The sequence below is a fragment of the Nelusetta ayraudi genome, unplaced genomic scaffold (assembly GCF_046127955.1).
Source record: "Nelusetta ayraudi isolate G7.1 ecotype Tasmania unplaced genomic scaffold, CSIRO-AGI_Nayr_v1 ptg000004l, whole genome shotgun sequence".
Lineage (NCBI taxonomy): Eukaryota > Metazoa > Chordata > Actinopteri > Tetraodontiformes > Monacanthidae > Nelusetta > Nelusetta ayraudi.
In genome coordinates, this window is record NW_027466054.1 from 10,420,363 (window position 1) to 10,435,738 (window position 15,376).

The 15,376-nt window shown below is 44.0% G+C and overlaps 1 protein-coding gene across 1 annotated transcript in view; it reads right to left on the reverse strand.

The window, feature by feature from the left end:
* Positions 1-2,233: 2,233 nt before the first annotated feature.
* The window catches only part of mtnr1aa (melatonin receptor 1A a), a 31,429-nt gene continuing 18,286 nt past the window's right edge, over positions 2,234-15,376 (reverse strand). The window contains exon 2 of the mRNA XM_076034110.1: positions 2,234-3,830. Within this exon, the coding sequence (XP_075890225.1) occupies positions 2,962-3,830 (869 nt within the window). The 3' untranslated portion in view covers positions 2,234-2,961. The remainder of the gene's footprint in view (positions 3,831-15,376) is intronic.

Sequence of the window (15,376 nt, forward strand, 5' to 3'; positions counted from 1 at the left end):
GGACCGACAACGAGACAGAGGTGAAAATCATGAAACAAAAAAGGTGACAAGAAAAAAAAAAAACAGTAACAAGAAGTAAACTACCGAAAACTCAACGGAAGACCACACAATCAGAATAAAAGAGGAAATGACAAGACACAATGACTGCAGGAGAAGCAGAGCTTAAAAAGGTGGCACTGACTGAAAAGACAGGATATTTGTTTTCCGCATTTAACCAAGCCCCGAGCAGCAACAGTGCTGTTCTGGCAAATCACTAATCACTAACCCTTCCAATTCCAACATGCTGGGTGCCAAGCAGGGAGGCAATGGAACCGTTTTTAGAGTCTTTGGTATGACCTGGTCAGGGGTGAAACCCATGACCTCCCAGCCACAGGGCGAATATTCTACCACCTGACCACTAAGCTGGTGGGAAAAATATCCCCCCCAAAAATCTCAGTGATTCATAAAATGGATGTAGGATGGATGAAGTTCTTACCTCTTCTTCAGATAAATCTTCATTGGCTTAGAATTCATGTAATTCACCAAGGACTGTTGCACTTTACCTTGGCAGTGGTCGACTCTGTGGAATCAGTGTGTCCCAGCGATGGGACCACTGGTCATGAGACATCTGACATTCACCCCCTGTTCCCTTGTGCATCGGCTATATCGAAAAGAAAAAAACCCGTTGGATTACATTCTAACTCTGTTTGGGGGGCTGTGCAAATCCCTGGGATTTTCACATTTGCTCACTCCCAACCCATTCAGTCTTTTCCAACCACGCCGAGCTCTCGGGATTAAACAAATAGAGCAGGGGGCAGGGAGTCGGCTCTTTCAGCGCTTGCTTTGAGGATGATGGTCAGCGGACGTTACGTAAGCCAAGTGGATTTCAGTTGCATCGCTGAGCCTTTTTCCCTCTTTGATGCGTGATTCCTTTGTCTGCATTCCACCAACTAGGCCGCCCGGGCATGCTTTAGTAAATGCATGGCGGCGGCAGCGGTGATCAGCTGACTGCGTCCTCCGTTTGCACAGCGGCGTTCTTCGCGTTGCATTGTGGCGCGCGGCTGTGCCCACCTATGTTCACCTTGAAATCTGTTTACAGACAGAAACCGATAACTTGTGTAAGCAACCTGGCGCGCACATCCGGACAAAGAAAAACGCCTGGCGTACAGCAGGAGGCTGCGCAGTATTGATTTGTTGCGACGCGCTTTGGATAATATCACGTTACTCAGTCAGTCTGGCTGCAGCGCTTGCAAAAACGCGTTCAGCACATTTCGGCAAGATAAGGCACCTCTCGGTTTATTAAAGCGACTGTTTCATCGGCCCTGCCACACATTCGTTATTAATGAAGGGAAATAATTTCCCGTGTGGGACTTCGGCGTCGGCAGACAGCTCAGACACACTCTTCAAAAACAGAGACAAAAACCTCGAAAATAGAGAGACGGTTCTCTCCCAGTGCGCCTCAGTCGCATTCTCAGTTGTTGTTTTTCTCCAAGCATCTGGTCCTTGGTTCCACTAGCCTGGAACTCAGCTCTCCTCCAACGGTAGACTTCACTTTGAAATTTTTTTGAATACTGTTTAAAGAATAGTTTAGAAATATCATCGTATAACCATATTATTTATTTAAAAAAAAAAAATACATATTCAATGTAGCACCCTACATTTCACTTCTAAAATAACACATCAAGAGTTGTGAAAGCTAAATTAGCTTGTTTTGTTATTTTGATTTAGCTGGCCTCTCATTGAGTACTCAAATTATTTCTGTCTGTGCAGGATAACAGAAGAATAATATCTTCAACTTACATCTACTCAACAGAACACAGGTTCCTCCACCTAGCAGGCCATATTTACCTTAGTTGATGAGGGAGGGAAAATGAGGGGCGCTCCAGGTTAGTGCGACTGCCGCGCTGTAAGTCACGCAGGACTCTCGGGGAACTTTGTGTTCCAAGCACCTCTCTGGGATTATAACATCTAAATCCGCCTCATGTTTACTGAGACGTGTCAAACAAACTGGCAGCTGAGTGTGCACATTGTGGCATTTGCGCAAATCCTTGATGACATTTTGATAACACCCACATTGATTCCAAAAAAAGGGGGGGGGAAAAATGTTTTTGGCATAGCCATTACCCTCTCTTCCCTCTATTATAAAACGTTTTCATTATTATCATGTCTTCCTTTTTTCCACATTTCTTTAATAAAATTACTGAAAGGTTTGCTTCCATTGCAAAGTGGAAGCAAGACTGGAACAGCCATTACACACCATTAATATCAGATTTTATTTTGCATATGAACAATTCCTGATATCCATGCATACAGTATAATGAGCTCACAAGGCGAGAGAGAGAGAGAGATTAAAATAGATACTCCACCAAATGTATTGCAGGGCATAATTAGACAGCAGCAACCCACATTGCTTGCACTCAATTGGTGTGACGGTGATGAGATTATTAAAACTGGTTAACTTTGCAATAATAATAAACTTCTGGTAATATTTTCAACCAAGTATGACAGAATTTGTTCAACGGCCTGATAGAAACTTGTCCTAATCTTACTGGAACCTGATATATTTTTATTTTTTTTTACTATAGAACTACATGACATTTCATACAAAATAAATACTCATTAAATGCATGATACATTTATATAATCACTGTAAACATGAAAACAAATAGATAGACATCATATATTTACTGTACTACTGTAGAGTCAAACCAAAGTGCTTGATAAAAGACAAAGATAATATGCACCCCTTTTGTTTTGAATTTTTTTTTACTGTGATTGTTCAGAGGTCAGAAAGCACCATATGACAGTCGGCACAGCTCAGAGGACAGAAGCTGCTTTATATTTATATTTGGTATTTTCTCACTCGGCTATGTTCAATTTTTTTTTTCTGAAGTCTTTTTTATTCCTCCCCTGTAACAGCATCGTCTGGCGGCGCCCAGCCGTGTTCTCCCCAACCCACCACCACCTCCTGCGTGGTGGGCCTCAGACGGAGTCCACCTTGACCTGGTTGTTGTTGGTCATCAGCGGCGACGGCTTGCTTTTCAGCCGCTCGCCCGCGTCGTTGGAGCTGTCCTGGAAGAAGATGCGCGCCGTGCACACCGACACCACGATGCGCTTGTACTCGCGGCGGAAGTTCTGGTTGAGCACACCGTAGACGATGGCGTTAAGGCAGCTGTTGAAGTAGGCCATGAAGTAGCTGGCCACGAAGAGCCACTCGGGGATGAGCGGCACCACCACCTCGGGCCGGATGGCCACGGCCAGGCCGATGAAGTTGAGCGGCGCCCAGCACACGGCGAAGAGCACAAAGACCACGAACATGGTGACAAAGTTCCGCACGTCGTGCGGCGTGATCTTGGGCCGATTGTCCGGCTTGACCCGCCTCCTCACCTGGATGACCAGTATCCAGATGCGCAGGTAGCAGTAGGTGACAATCATGATGGGCAGGATGAAGTGGAAGAAGACCACGGCGATGGTGTACGCTGAGCTCGCCGACTGCTCGAAGGTGCACGAGTAGATGCGCGGGTCGTACTGCAGCGAGCCCACGAAGAGGTTTGGCACGATGGCCACCACCGTCAGCACCCAGATCAGCAGCACGTAGCACACTGAGTTCTTGTCACTGTACAGCTTGTCGTACTTGAGGCTGTGGCAGATGTAGCAGTAGCGGTTGATGGCGATACCGGTGATGTTGAAGATGGAGCCGATGACGCTGACGCCCATGAGGAAGCCGCTGATCTGGCAGTGGACGTAGCCCAGGTTCCAGCCATTGTGGAAGATGGAAGTGAGGACCAGCGGGTACGGGTAGATGGCCACCACCAGGTCGGCCACCGCCAGGCTCACCACGAAGATGTTCCCTGCAGGCGGACACACACACACACACACACACACGAGCAAGGACACGTGAGTGACTGTCGACCAAGGCCAATGGAACAGATGAAGGAAACAAAGAGTGCGGATGATCAGTTCCGTTCGGTTTGGCAATTTTATTGAACATGTTAAAAGTAATAAAATAGAATCGAGCCAGAGTGAGGAATGACCCTAACACACAAACAAAGCAACGTCAGCGAAAAAGAACAAACAAACACAAACAAATGGTAAAAAAAAAATAATACTTCTGCTGGAAGTCACTTGATGATTAAATTTTATGTTCAAAAGGGAAGGAAGAGGTTGTGAAGCAACTGTTCTTGTCCTGCCCCCTTTTTTTCCATCTGCTTTTAGTATTCAGCGCAAAAACTAAAAGAGCTAAATAAACCTTGCACCAAAAGCACGACATGATTTACAAGTCCATAGGGGTTTCGGTCAAAATCAAATCGGTCCATACATCTGTTCAGAGTAGCGCAAAAAAAAAGACAAAACGAAAAAGTATTTTCATTTTGTACAGTCTCTTCAATTTATATACATCATTACACGTTTTGTCTTATCTCATCACTACACCGTTTCCAAAGGGTAACTCCCCTACCTAATGACGACAGTAAGGTGCCAACAATGGCTTGTGAAAGACATTTTTGCCTCTATGGCAGACATTTGTTTCGGGACACTGGATTCTATGCAAGGAGAAACTTCACAGAGGCCGTATGGAATGTCACCGAGGTGCTTTTCACTCTTGAACTGGGGGCAGGAGTTCCCTGGCCACACCCACACCTACCCTCCCTGGAAGCCCCTTCATCAGGCGAGGAGGGAGCGTTCCTACCGAAGCAGAACTGCAACTGCCATCAAGGTCACATGGCATGATTCTAATGTCGAAGGATCTTTGGCTTTACAGCAGTTAAAACAAAAATGGTTCCTAGCACAAAGTGAGGACAACCCATTCAGAAAACCCAGGGAAACTGCTGCGCTGTTGTAAAATAATGAAAGAAAACATTACGTGTATGTGATGTGTAAATATGCTAAAACATGCAAGAGGCGTCGGTGCAATGCTTTAAAAGCATGCTCATTTGTTTTGTGCCGCTGCTTCGTTGCATAAGCCAAAGGGAACAGGGGCCTCCAGGCTACGTGTTGAGCAGAAGGAAATGCATCCTCAGCACTTCCGCGGCTCGTGTGTTTGTGCGTGTGGGCACGCGCCCGTGCAAACGCATTCAGTCGCTTCCCCGATGATTCAACACGTGTTGCCTTCCAGAGGCATTCAGCCGTCCTCGTTTTTTTTTTTTTTGTCGCCGAATAATGAACGGGAGGGAGTCCCCATCGCGAAAAAAAATAACGCATATTTTAACGGCCGGCATCGTGCATTCACAATGTAGCGGCCAGGAGGTAATGAGGGGCCTACGAGGGTTGTCTTTGTCTTCAAAATAAAAATCGGTCATGCCTTGTCAGGAAAAACAATGCAGGGGGGAGATGCGCAATGGCTGTTACCATCAAACTCCCTTAAGTGAAATACATGACTTGCACTTGAAAGAGACAAAGAGCAAATATCCTTATCAGACTTGGTGGGAACAGGCTGACTTGACTAAACAGGCATATATAAATATACATATATAAACAGTATATATATACATATATATATGAACATATGAATATATATATATATATATTAATTATTTTTTTTGCAGGGGATCATATAATCTAAGTCGCACTGGCTTTTTCACAGCTGCCACTCACACGCGGCATTAGTGAAATGTGTTACAGGTACGGCGGCGGACCGCGTCGAGTTGCAATGCATAATGACAAGTCCAGATCCAGTCCGGCCCGTGACAACACCCTGTCACAGGTGATAAGATGCATTAATATCAGATAGGAGCCCAGCGTGTCCTATATCTCCTGCAATCGCGGCACTTGCGAAAGGCAATTTCATTTCTGCACTGATGGTTCAGTCTGTCAGTATCAGACACACTCCTTCGACCCGCGGGGTAGACCTGTCAGTCTTACCTGGGCATTAGAGGCCCGCTACTGATCCGCCCGGTGGCCTGTTATCGCCCATAAAACATACCGACCATTCTACAACGAGGGGATCGTATGTGGCTATTAATTTTGTCCTTTCATATCTGTCATTCAGCTGCCCTCTGTTGGGAATTAGGGACACCTGCTGGTGTCACAAGATCTCAGAGCTGCTGTATGGCTTTACCCTATGCATGTGTGTGGGTGTGCGTGCGCGCATGTGATTTCATACATTTATCTTTGAGAGGACCTTGAGAGAGGAGTGCTTTTTTTTCACTCTGCCACTTTGTCACTCTGCTTTGTGTCCTTATAAAGGACACAAAGCTTCCAAAGAAAATAGGCCTAATTGACAAACAATTAAAAAGGATATTAACGTTAATATCCCAGCAGTAACCACGTTGTGCCAAGAGGGGGAGTCGACTCTTGGCCACACATATAAACACACTCTAGAAGACCATTAAATTTGACGGTCGAGGTTCGGCTGTGGGCACATACCCTGCGTCGCTGGCCATGTAGTGATTACAGCTATAGGTCAAAGGTCCCCGCGCAATTAGTGTACGACAACGCAGTCCCTGTAAGTGTGAAAAACTAGAAAGTGTGTGTGTGTGTGTGCGTGCGAACATGGTTAGCGGAGATTCATGCATACTGTTAAGTGAGAACTTGTTGTTGGTGCTGTTGAAAACAATATGGAGACAATCGGCGAAACAGTCCCCTCCCCCACGGCTACGGTTCACTGTAACAACCTTGTTAGGGGATTTTTTAAAACTCCAGTGGCTGAGTATTATAACAGCCTTGACCTTGGCAAGGTCATGCGGTAAGAGGCCCACGGGCCATTGTAGTCTTGCTCGCTGTCTCTGTCACTTGAGTTTGACGCATCGCCCCGAGTTTGCATCTGTCTCACGGCGGCGCTGGACGTCTTTTACGCTGGTACTGTCACACAATTATTTCTTTCTGTTAAGGTTAAGATCAAGGTTCAACTGAAGCTCAGATGAGCCTTTTCGCTAATCTACCCCATGACTTATTCATTATATAACAGCTCTCTGTATATTGTGCCTCAGACAGTAAACTGGACTTCTTCACTGCTATGCATCATTTTGGGATAATCTTCCAAGCTTATCACAAAAAAAAAATATATATATATATATATGTATATATATATATATATATATATATATATATATATATGTATATATATATATATATATATATATATATATATATATATATATATATATATATATATATATATATATATATATTTATACATATATATATATATATGTCCTTTCCAAAGCAGTTCTGACCACCCCAGTCAGTACCTTGAAAAGCAATGATGACATCTCTGATTCTTCAAACGCCTTAAAGATCTGAATGAGATATTTCTGCCCATTTTCCAGCGGAGCTACTCCGGGTCGGTCAGGCAAAAACCAGAGCATGCGAGAGCAGCTTTACTGAGGTCTTTCCACTGATTTCCAAAGGGATTTAAGACCCCGCTTTTACTGGGTCATCCCAGGACTGACACTAGTAGTCCTGAGGCCACTCTGTGAAATGGAAGCGCTGCGATTTGATATGCAGCTTAGTGTTATTGCAGTAGACCGTTTTGAGTGTTTCGCTTCAGGTATGTATAATTGTTTGTGATTTTTTTCCGACAATTGAATTAAGATTTAAATGAAAAGAGCTGGACAATTTGAGACCATACACGACTATTCACTCAACTGGCATAAAACCCATTCAGACTACAGTTTTTTAGAGGTGGGTGGGCAGGATTTGAGACTTGAAATCTCAGCTGTTCAGCTGCCCAACACACGAACAATCTCTATACTGACACTCTGATTTTCCCAAGTGTAGCACGAGTGTGATTTATAGTACAGAGGACGTAAAACGTAACTAGGCAATGTGCCAGGAAAAGTAAATAAAATGCAACTTGGATGTGAATGTGTACACACTACGCAAATCGGACTCATAAATAAAGCTTGCGAGTTTCTCAACCAACGACGTCATGAATCAAACGCTCATAGTTTGTTCCTATTGAATCATGTGTCCATACTTTGACTGATGGAGAAAATTCTGAGTTGAACCAGCTCAGGCAAATTATAATCTGCAGCTCAAATCACTTTAAACCCACAAAACCAGATACTGATGTCACATGAAAATGTGGAACTTGTCGAAGGCTGACGTTTCAAACTTCCTGTATGTTAGTGGCAAGAACGGGAGCGTATCAATCACGCCAGACATTTTTGAGCATTATTAAGTCAATCTGACCCTGGATTGACTTATTGTGTGTATGAAGGCACTACATAAAGAATTTACTCCTAGGTCAGTATTCTACGTGCTTTCAATCCAGCTACAGCAAAATCCATCTCACAACGTTGACTTTCTCTCAGAGACACAATCGTCAATCACACAGCTTAGCATTTACACTGCTTCATCCCCGTGATTGGACATTAGTTCCCAGTAAGTCAACTTAAAGGATTTCTGGATTTATAGGCGCACAGACTGTGTAATACCACGGAGCTTCGCATTTGGCTGTATTCCTGCTGAAACTTCACAAGTTCCCCTTTTCCCCGTGAGCTGAAAGAGCGGCCTCAGCGTGAGACGGCCGCCTTCACAGGGCAGCGGGGATGCAGCGATTGCTGGTGAGCTACCTCGTCCTTCACACTGCTTTGAATTGCAATTTCTTTTTTTCCCGGGCATCAGATTTGTTCTTTGAGTCATGCTGGTTTTATGGCAGTAAAATATCATGTGGCTTTCTGATATGTCTTCCTGCAGGTCATGTACCTGACAATTGTTGTAGAAGATGTACTTTATTTGCAAACATCACTGCTTTGTTGCTCCTCCCCTTGTCCTGTCTCGCCATAATGACAGGCAGAAGTGTCTCTGAATATCTATGATGGCTGACAGATTTTATTCTCAGAGATAGATCTTGAGAGTGTGAGCCACACGGGTCATTTCAGGAGCTACCTCTTGAGTGGTTTTATTAAATTCTTGTGGAAAGGTGCCATTCTGGCAAACACCACTGCTTTGTTGCTCCTTTAAAGGCAGCTGGTCATCTGTTTTCTTCCAAAGGTCCCTCCATACCAGATGTTAATTTTGTTCTTGTCACTAACCGTTGTTCCTTGCACAAAGGATTGGATCATGACATTTGCGTCGTTCGGACCAATGCGGACCTAGCTGACATGTGGATACAGAAAGTATGAACCTGTGTTTAGAGCTGCCACATTGTTTGATTTGATTTGATTTGATTGTTCAATTATGTCAAGACTTAATTGAAAAATAAAAAAGACTTAGTGGCCATGTTAATGGTCAGACTGCCTCACTGTTTAACTGTATATGTCACTTAAGCTGAGTTGTTTAGGAACTCTACATATATGTCTCCTAATCACATCTTTCCCATCGTTAGTTGCCCCAAGTGTGCCAACGGAACTTCAAACTTCACTTTTGTTGCATTTCTTCTGGCACAGTACTTCAAGATGTCCACCTACTGCCAGTCTGTGCAGACAGCTGTCTACCAACTGTTGCTGGCTTTTTCTTAAAACAGAGAAAAGGAGTTCAGATCCCTGTGCAGCGAAGTTTGACTGCGGATTGGATGTCTCTTTTTTACTTGCTGTACAAGACCGAGGTCAAATATCCTTCACGCAAGCGCGGCCATCTGGTGCTGGTGACTTCATTCCAACCAAAGCCTGTACTCCAGAGAGGAGGATTCAGCAGTCAGATGGGCTGTTTGATCCTGTTCCTAGAACAAAAAGACTTCCAACAACGACACACAATATAATTTAGCAGAGGTGTGCTTTGAAGTTTTCAGACTGGACCATACCCAACTTGTCGGACAAGGAGCAGCACTGCACCAACCATCAGGGGACTGTTGGGGATATTTTTGGACAGTTGCACCTTGTGTCTCTTTTTATATACAGTCCAAGGCTTAGCACACTAGCATTGTGTCCCCAATGCCCCCATGAGCTGCTGTAGGCATTTCATTAACCACAGCTAAATATCAGGTCTGACTGTGTACCATGCCATGGGAGGTGACTGAGGTCAGCGTGAATGTGTAGAAAAAGCAAAGGCATGTGAAGGCACTTAGTCGAGGCAGAGCACAGTGCATGGCCCTCACTGAATGTATGAAAAAATGTTGTGGGGTGGGAGGGTGGCACAGGGCACTTAATGCGTTCATCAATGTATTTGCTTCTGTTGTGCGTTAGCAATGTTCTCACGGCAAAGCAAAGACGTGAGGATGTCCCCTTGATCTTGGGGTAATGTGTGCAACATGCCACAGTGGTGGACCCACTATAAAACACTGGGTGTTTCGTGCACATCAAAATGAAAAGTATAACATTCATTCATTCATCTTCTTTACCCGCTTATTCCTATTCAGGGTCACTGGGGTCTGCTGGAGCCTATCCCAGCTGTCTTAGGGCGAAGGCAGGGTGACACCCTGGACAAGTCGCCAGTTCATCGCAGGGCCACATCGAGACAAACAACCATTCACACTCACATGCACACCTACGGACAATTTAGAATGTTCAATTGACCTCACATGCATGTTTTTGGAGTGTGGGAGGAAGCCGGAGAACCCGGAGAGAACCCACGCAGACACAGGGAGAACATGCAAACTCCACACAGAAAGGTCCCAGGCCTGGGCCCCGGAATCGAACCCACGACCTTCTTGCTGTGAGGCGGCAGCGCTAACCACTTCGCCACCGTGTCGCAAAAGTATAACATGTTACTTTCAAAAGTAATCCATGACCATGATCCATTTTCATCCGTGAAAAGAATTGCCAAGGTAAGGTATGTACTAGCCTGAGATATTCCTCAGCCTGAAGTCTGACAGTTAATGTAAGAGAGCGTTCAGAATTTATCACCCTTGTCTGTTCTACTATCAGCCTGCTACTGCCACTACCACCACCGTCATGCATCAAACCTGATTTTGCACAAATGTTCTCCTTTCCCATTTCCACATGTTGAGCCATCATGTTTCTGTCACGGCGGTTTGACGGATGTACCTGGGATGCAATAATGAAGCGCTGCACTGTCACTGAGTGACACCGTGCTGGACTGTCCTTAATGAATCTCTCGGCACCTTTTTTGTCCGAGTGTTTTTATTTTGTTTGGTGTCTTTTTCATAAGGGAGCTTAGTCAGCTAAACATACAAAGACGAATGTGTCTTTGTATGTATGTGTGTGTGCGAATGTGTGCTGGGGCCATTTAACAAGGTCTTGTGGAATTTACTCCAAATACCTCCAGGCTACCACTGTGATAGTGGAGAGGAAGAGAGCGAGAGAGAGCGAGAGAGAGAAAAGTGATTATCATAGCACTCTGGCAGGCAGAACTGAGGTGACAGCTCCCAGTGTGCACACAAATATGTGACAAAATGCAACCAAAACTACAACTGTGATGATGGAACCTTGCTGGAACTGCATTAATAATAAGAGAAAGAGGAACAGCGGCAGAGAGTGGAGGGTGAATAAAGAAGCAAAGTGAGAGGAAAACAGAGCGAGAGAGAGAGAGAGAGCGATGAAGAGTGATTATGTCCCTGGGTCAATATTGGATTTGCGGATATTGTGTTTATGAATGGAGCCACTGACAAGTGTGGATGATGAGACTCTCAGTTTAATCTCTTCACTTCGCTTTCAAAAGCTATTTTGAGGGTCCGGGATGAGAAGGAAAACACACAAATCGCAGGTACATTAATAATAAAAATGCGGATGCTGCACGACAGTGTCTGTCCACAGCCATTCCTTGTTGCTTTATGGAGAATTTGTTTCCTGCCGCTGAAAAACCATGAAAAACCAGAGTGCTCTTGACATGGATTTAGGGAGAGGTGTGTTTTTTTCTTTTTCTTATCCTGGTGTGGCAAAAGGAAAAGAAGGGATTTTCAGAGTGACCTCAAGTGCTCTCTCTGCGAGGTAAGTAGCTGGCAGAAACAGAGGAGTGGAGAGCGGCATTAAGCGCTGTCAACCCGATTCTGTTTTGCATCCGCCCGACTGACTGTTTTCATGAAACAGCTTGGCGCAACACGGCCCAGAGACTATTTAAATGTCAAAATGAAATTTTGATCACAGCAGCAAACACAAACAGAGGCGGCTGATTAAGTGCATGAATTGCCGAGATGATGCAAAGCTTCTTTTTTTCCATTCCCCCTTTGCCGTAGTTTTTGCATCCTAACTTATGACATCTGAGAATGTTAATCACTATCGGCACTATTTTCAATCTTGTCGGAAAGATAAATGTTTCCGACAGGAATGAATATGTCCTGTCTTCACCTTTAAATGAGGGCACTGTCTGTTGGGCGCCAGGACACAAAGAGTGTTGCTAACTGTTCCGCATTTCTGACTACCCTCTGTGCTAGGGGCAAAGTCTTTCAAACTCCCACCCTACTTACTGGTCCGAGGCCGTCCTCCGGAACGGTATCCCTTAGGTAGATTTTGACAACGGCAGAGCCCCGGCGGGGTTTAACTGCCTGCAAACCTGAATAAGCCGCAGTCCTACTTGGAAATTGCCGGGGCCTCTTTTTTTAACAGCCAGCGTTGCAATTTTGAGGATCATGTGTTGTGAAAATACCTGTCCGCCGCGCTTACTCTCCCTGCTTAGGGAGCAGAGATGACAAAACACCACGGGTGGTGTCACACTGGATGTCAGCCAGGGCCCCACAGCTGGTGGCCTGACAGTGTGTGACAGGTCCAGTCACGTCTTCCAGATAAAGCCCCCCAGACAAGTTGTCCAATGTCATGTTGTCAATCTGATTACGCGGTCTCAGCGTGTCACAGACTTGTGACAAAGCATGATGTAAAAAAATTAACCCCTTTATCTGACCGAGCGTGGCTAACGTGAGAGATTGCTAATTTTAACGTACGCTATAAACAAACCTTTTGCTTTCCATCACACTGGTCCTGATGAACATTGGGTCAGTGCGGGGTGAATACTGTACTTTGAGATCCCCCGGGGCTCGGCGGGCTGAGTGAACCATGTGTCCGTGGCTCTTGTAGCTGCTGGTGCTGCAAAGACTTACACTATTCCAGCTGCTCCCTGCTGTGACTCAGTTTCAGCTAAAGCATCAGAAAATATATATGTGCAATTTGCATTTTGTATGTCATATAGAATCTTCCTTTACCACCCAAGAATATGTTAATTGAGAGGTTTTAATTTTGTCTTGGCAAAATTAACCTCTTTCGCCTTCCAATTCACAATGGACTGAGACCACAGCTGCTGTTAGAAAGATGTGGGATCACGTTGCACGTTACAAAATAGAGATTAACAGTAAATTCTGTGCAATATGCTTCACTATCAAGACTGGTTGGTGGCAACAAACAAGGTATTTAAAATGAACAGGTTGATTGCAAACTGCTGTTGTTGTTGCTGTTGTTTGCTGCAAGCCACCGTCATGAGAACAAAATGGGACAAAAGCCAAAAATACGAACAAGCACAGAAACAAGAAGCCGCTAAAAAAAAAAGAAACCAACAATTGCACATAAGATGTTTTCTTTGTGCAAATAAATCCAGGTAGAAATATGATGCATTTTAATACAATGCAGACATATCAGTTGGTAACAAAAATATGTGAAGAATTCTGTTCCTGATCTACTTGCCAACAATGCACCTTTAATCCGCCCTTTGTTTACGACCCAGTGTACGACAGGTGACCGTAACAGATAGCTGTGGCTATGATTCGTCCCAGAAAGGCCAAATTTAGCTTCTCCCTGGACACTCTAAACTCACAGTTCATACAGCAACACACCATACAGCTGAAGATTGGGCTATTTTCCTGCTTGTCTGCCATGGGAATAGTTAATACAAAGCTGCTGACGCAATATACGATTTCCCCATTTGTTGACGTAATGAAAGACCTAAAACAGACACAAACAAAAGACTTTGATTTTTTACGACAACTGAATAACTGGAGATCACACATTCACAGAACAACTCCATCAACTCAAACTCTAGCAAGGGTGACATTTTTAAGACACAATGGCTTTCCCCAACTGGTGCAGCCAAGACCCAACTGTGATGAGTGGGCAAAATTGGACAAAGAATCCTTTCGTGGGGTCTCCACCTTAAAATGCACTTGGTCTGTGCACGACTCATTATGCGACCAGAGCAAAACAGATTCAATCTTCACCTCGATGGCTAGAAGAAAAGTATGTGAACCACATCTATGCATTCATCTTCTCGTGTAATTGTAGGACCTGAAGTCAAAAGTGGAAAAAATAGCGATGGAAGACAGAGTAAGTAGGTTATATAAGTGCATACATCTTCTCCACAGAGACCTATTGTTTGCATGAACAGAGAAGCTGTCTCTAGATGGTCACATGAAGAGTACCGAAACACTGGCTTGTAGTGCTGGATGTGATTTGTTCGGCAGGTTGGTGGATGATAATAAAGTGCCTAAAGTCTATTAGCACTAGACGGAGTCACATTTGATAGCCAGAAGGGATAAAATCAAGAGCCGCTCGTGGCTGTGCGACACAATCACATAGACTGAAGTGAACTTCCAAAACGGGGGTTGCTGGAATTATAACTCCATTTGCGACAACAAAGTCTGAGAGAACCTTTGAGGAAGCTTTTGAAATTTTAACCATGTGCCTCTGTCTTTGCTTGAAAATGTAAACTCAGTAACAGATTAGAGCAAGTTTAAATGAGCAATCGTACGAACCAGGATCTTAGGTCATGTTAGCTGGTTGCAGGACTAGAAAATGTATCTTATCGGTAGGCTAGCCTTTCATAACCTGACACAACTGATGGAATGCTTAACATATCTTTGTTATTTACGTCACAAAGTCACAAGGGAACAATCAACATCGTCATCTTCATCTTTGAAGGAACCCGGCTGGCTCAATCTTATTCTGAATCCGATTCAGATTGGAGCTTCTTCTGATGGATCAGCGATGTCAACACAATGTCAACACAATGTCAACACAATGTCAACAATCCAGTTGCCTTGAAATGTCAAAACTACTTAGACAGTGGCAAAAATGATGTTGCATAGATTAGTCTTTCAGACCTTCCAGCCAGGAGGAAAAACTTTGAAAATACCTCTACGTTCACATGATTCTGCACCACATTTTGCAATGAGGCCATTTTCTCACACTGCCACCTCAACAGTCGATTATTGTTTCAACATATTCCTCGTAATAATTTGGGTCACAAAATTTTGGTTGATGCACACAACCTGAGACAAACAAAATGGACAGTAACTTGTCAATTCCTGAAAATCAATTTGTTCTAAATGTATATTTTTAAATGTGCTCTTGATTATTTGTTGGAAATTAACCATTTTAAAGTGAATTTATTTAAACATACAGACAAAAAAAAAGGTCACCTCATCTATGCAGATGCGAACTACATCCCATTTGTATTGAAAAGCCGTAACTGTTAACAATTTTTAATTCATCAATCTCGTATCAGCTTAAAAGTGGTCATTATGTGTAAAGGTACACTGAACTGAGGCAAAAGAGTGGTAGTTCATTGTTTGTAAAATCCAGTTAAAGTGGAATTTTCTTGGATGTGATTTCTAGTCAGTATTATGCTATTTAGGTTT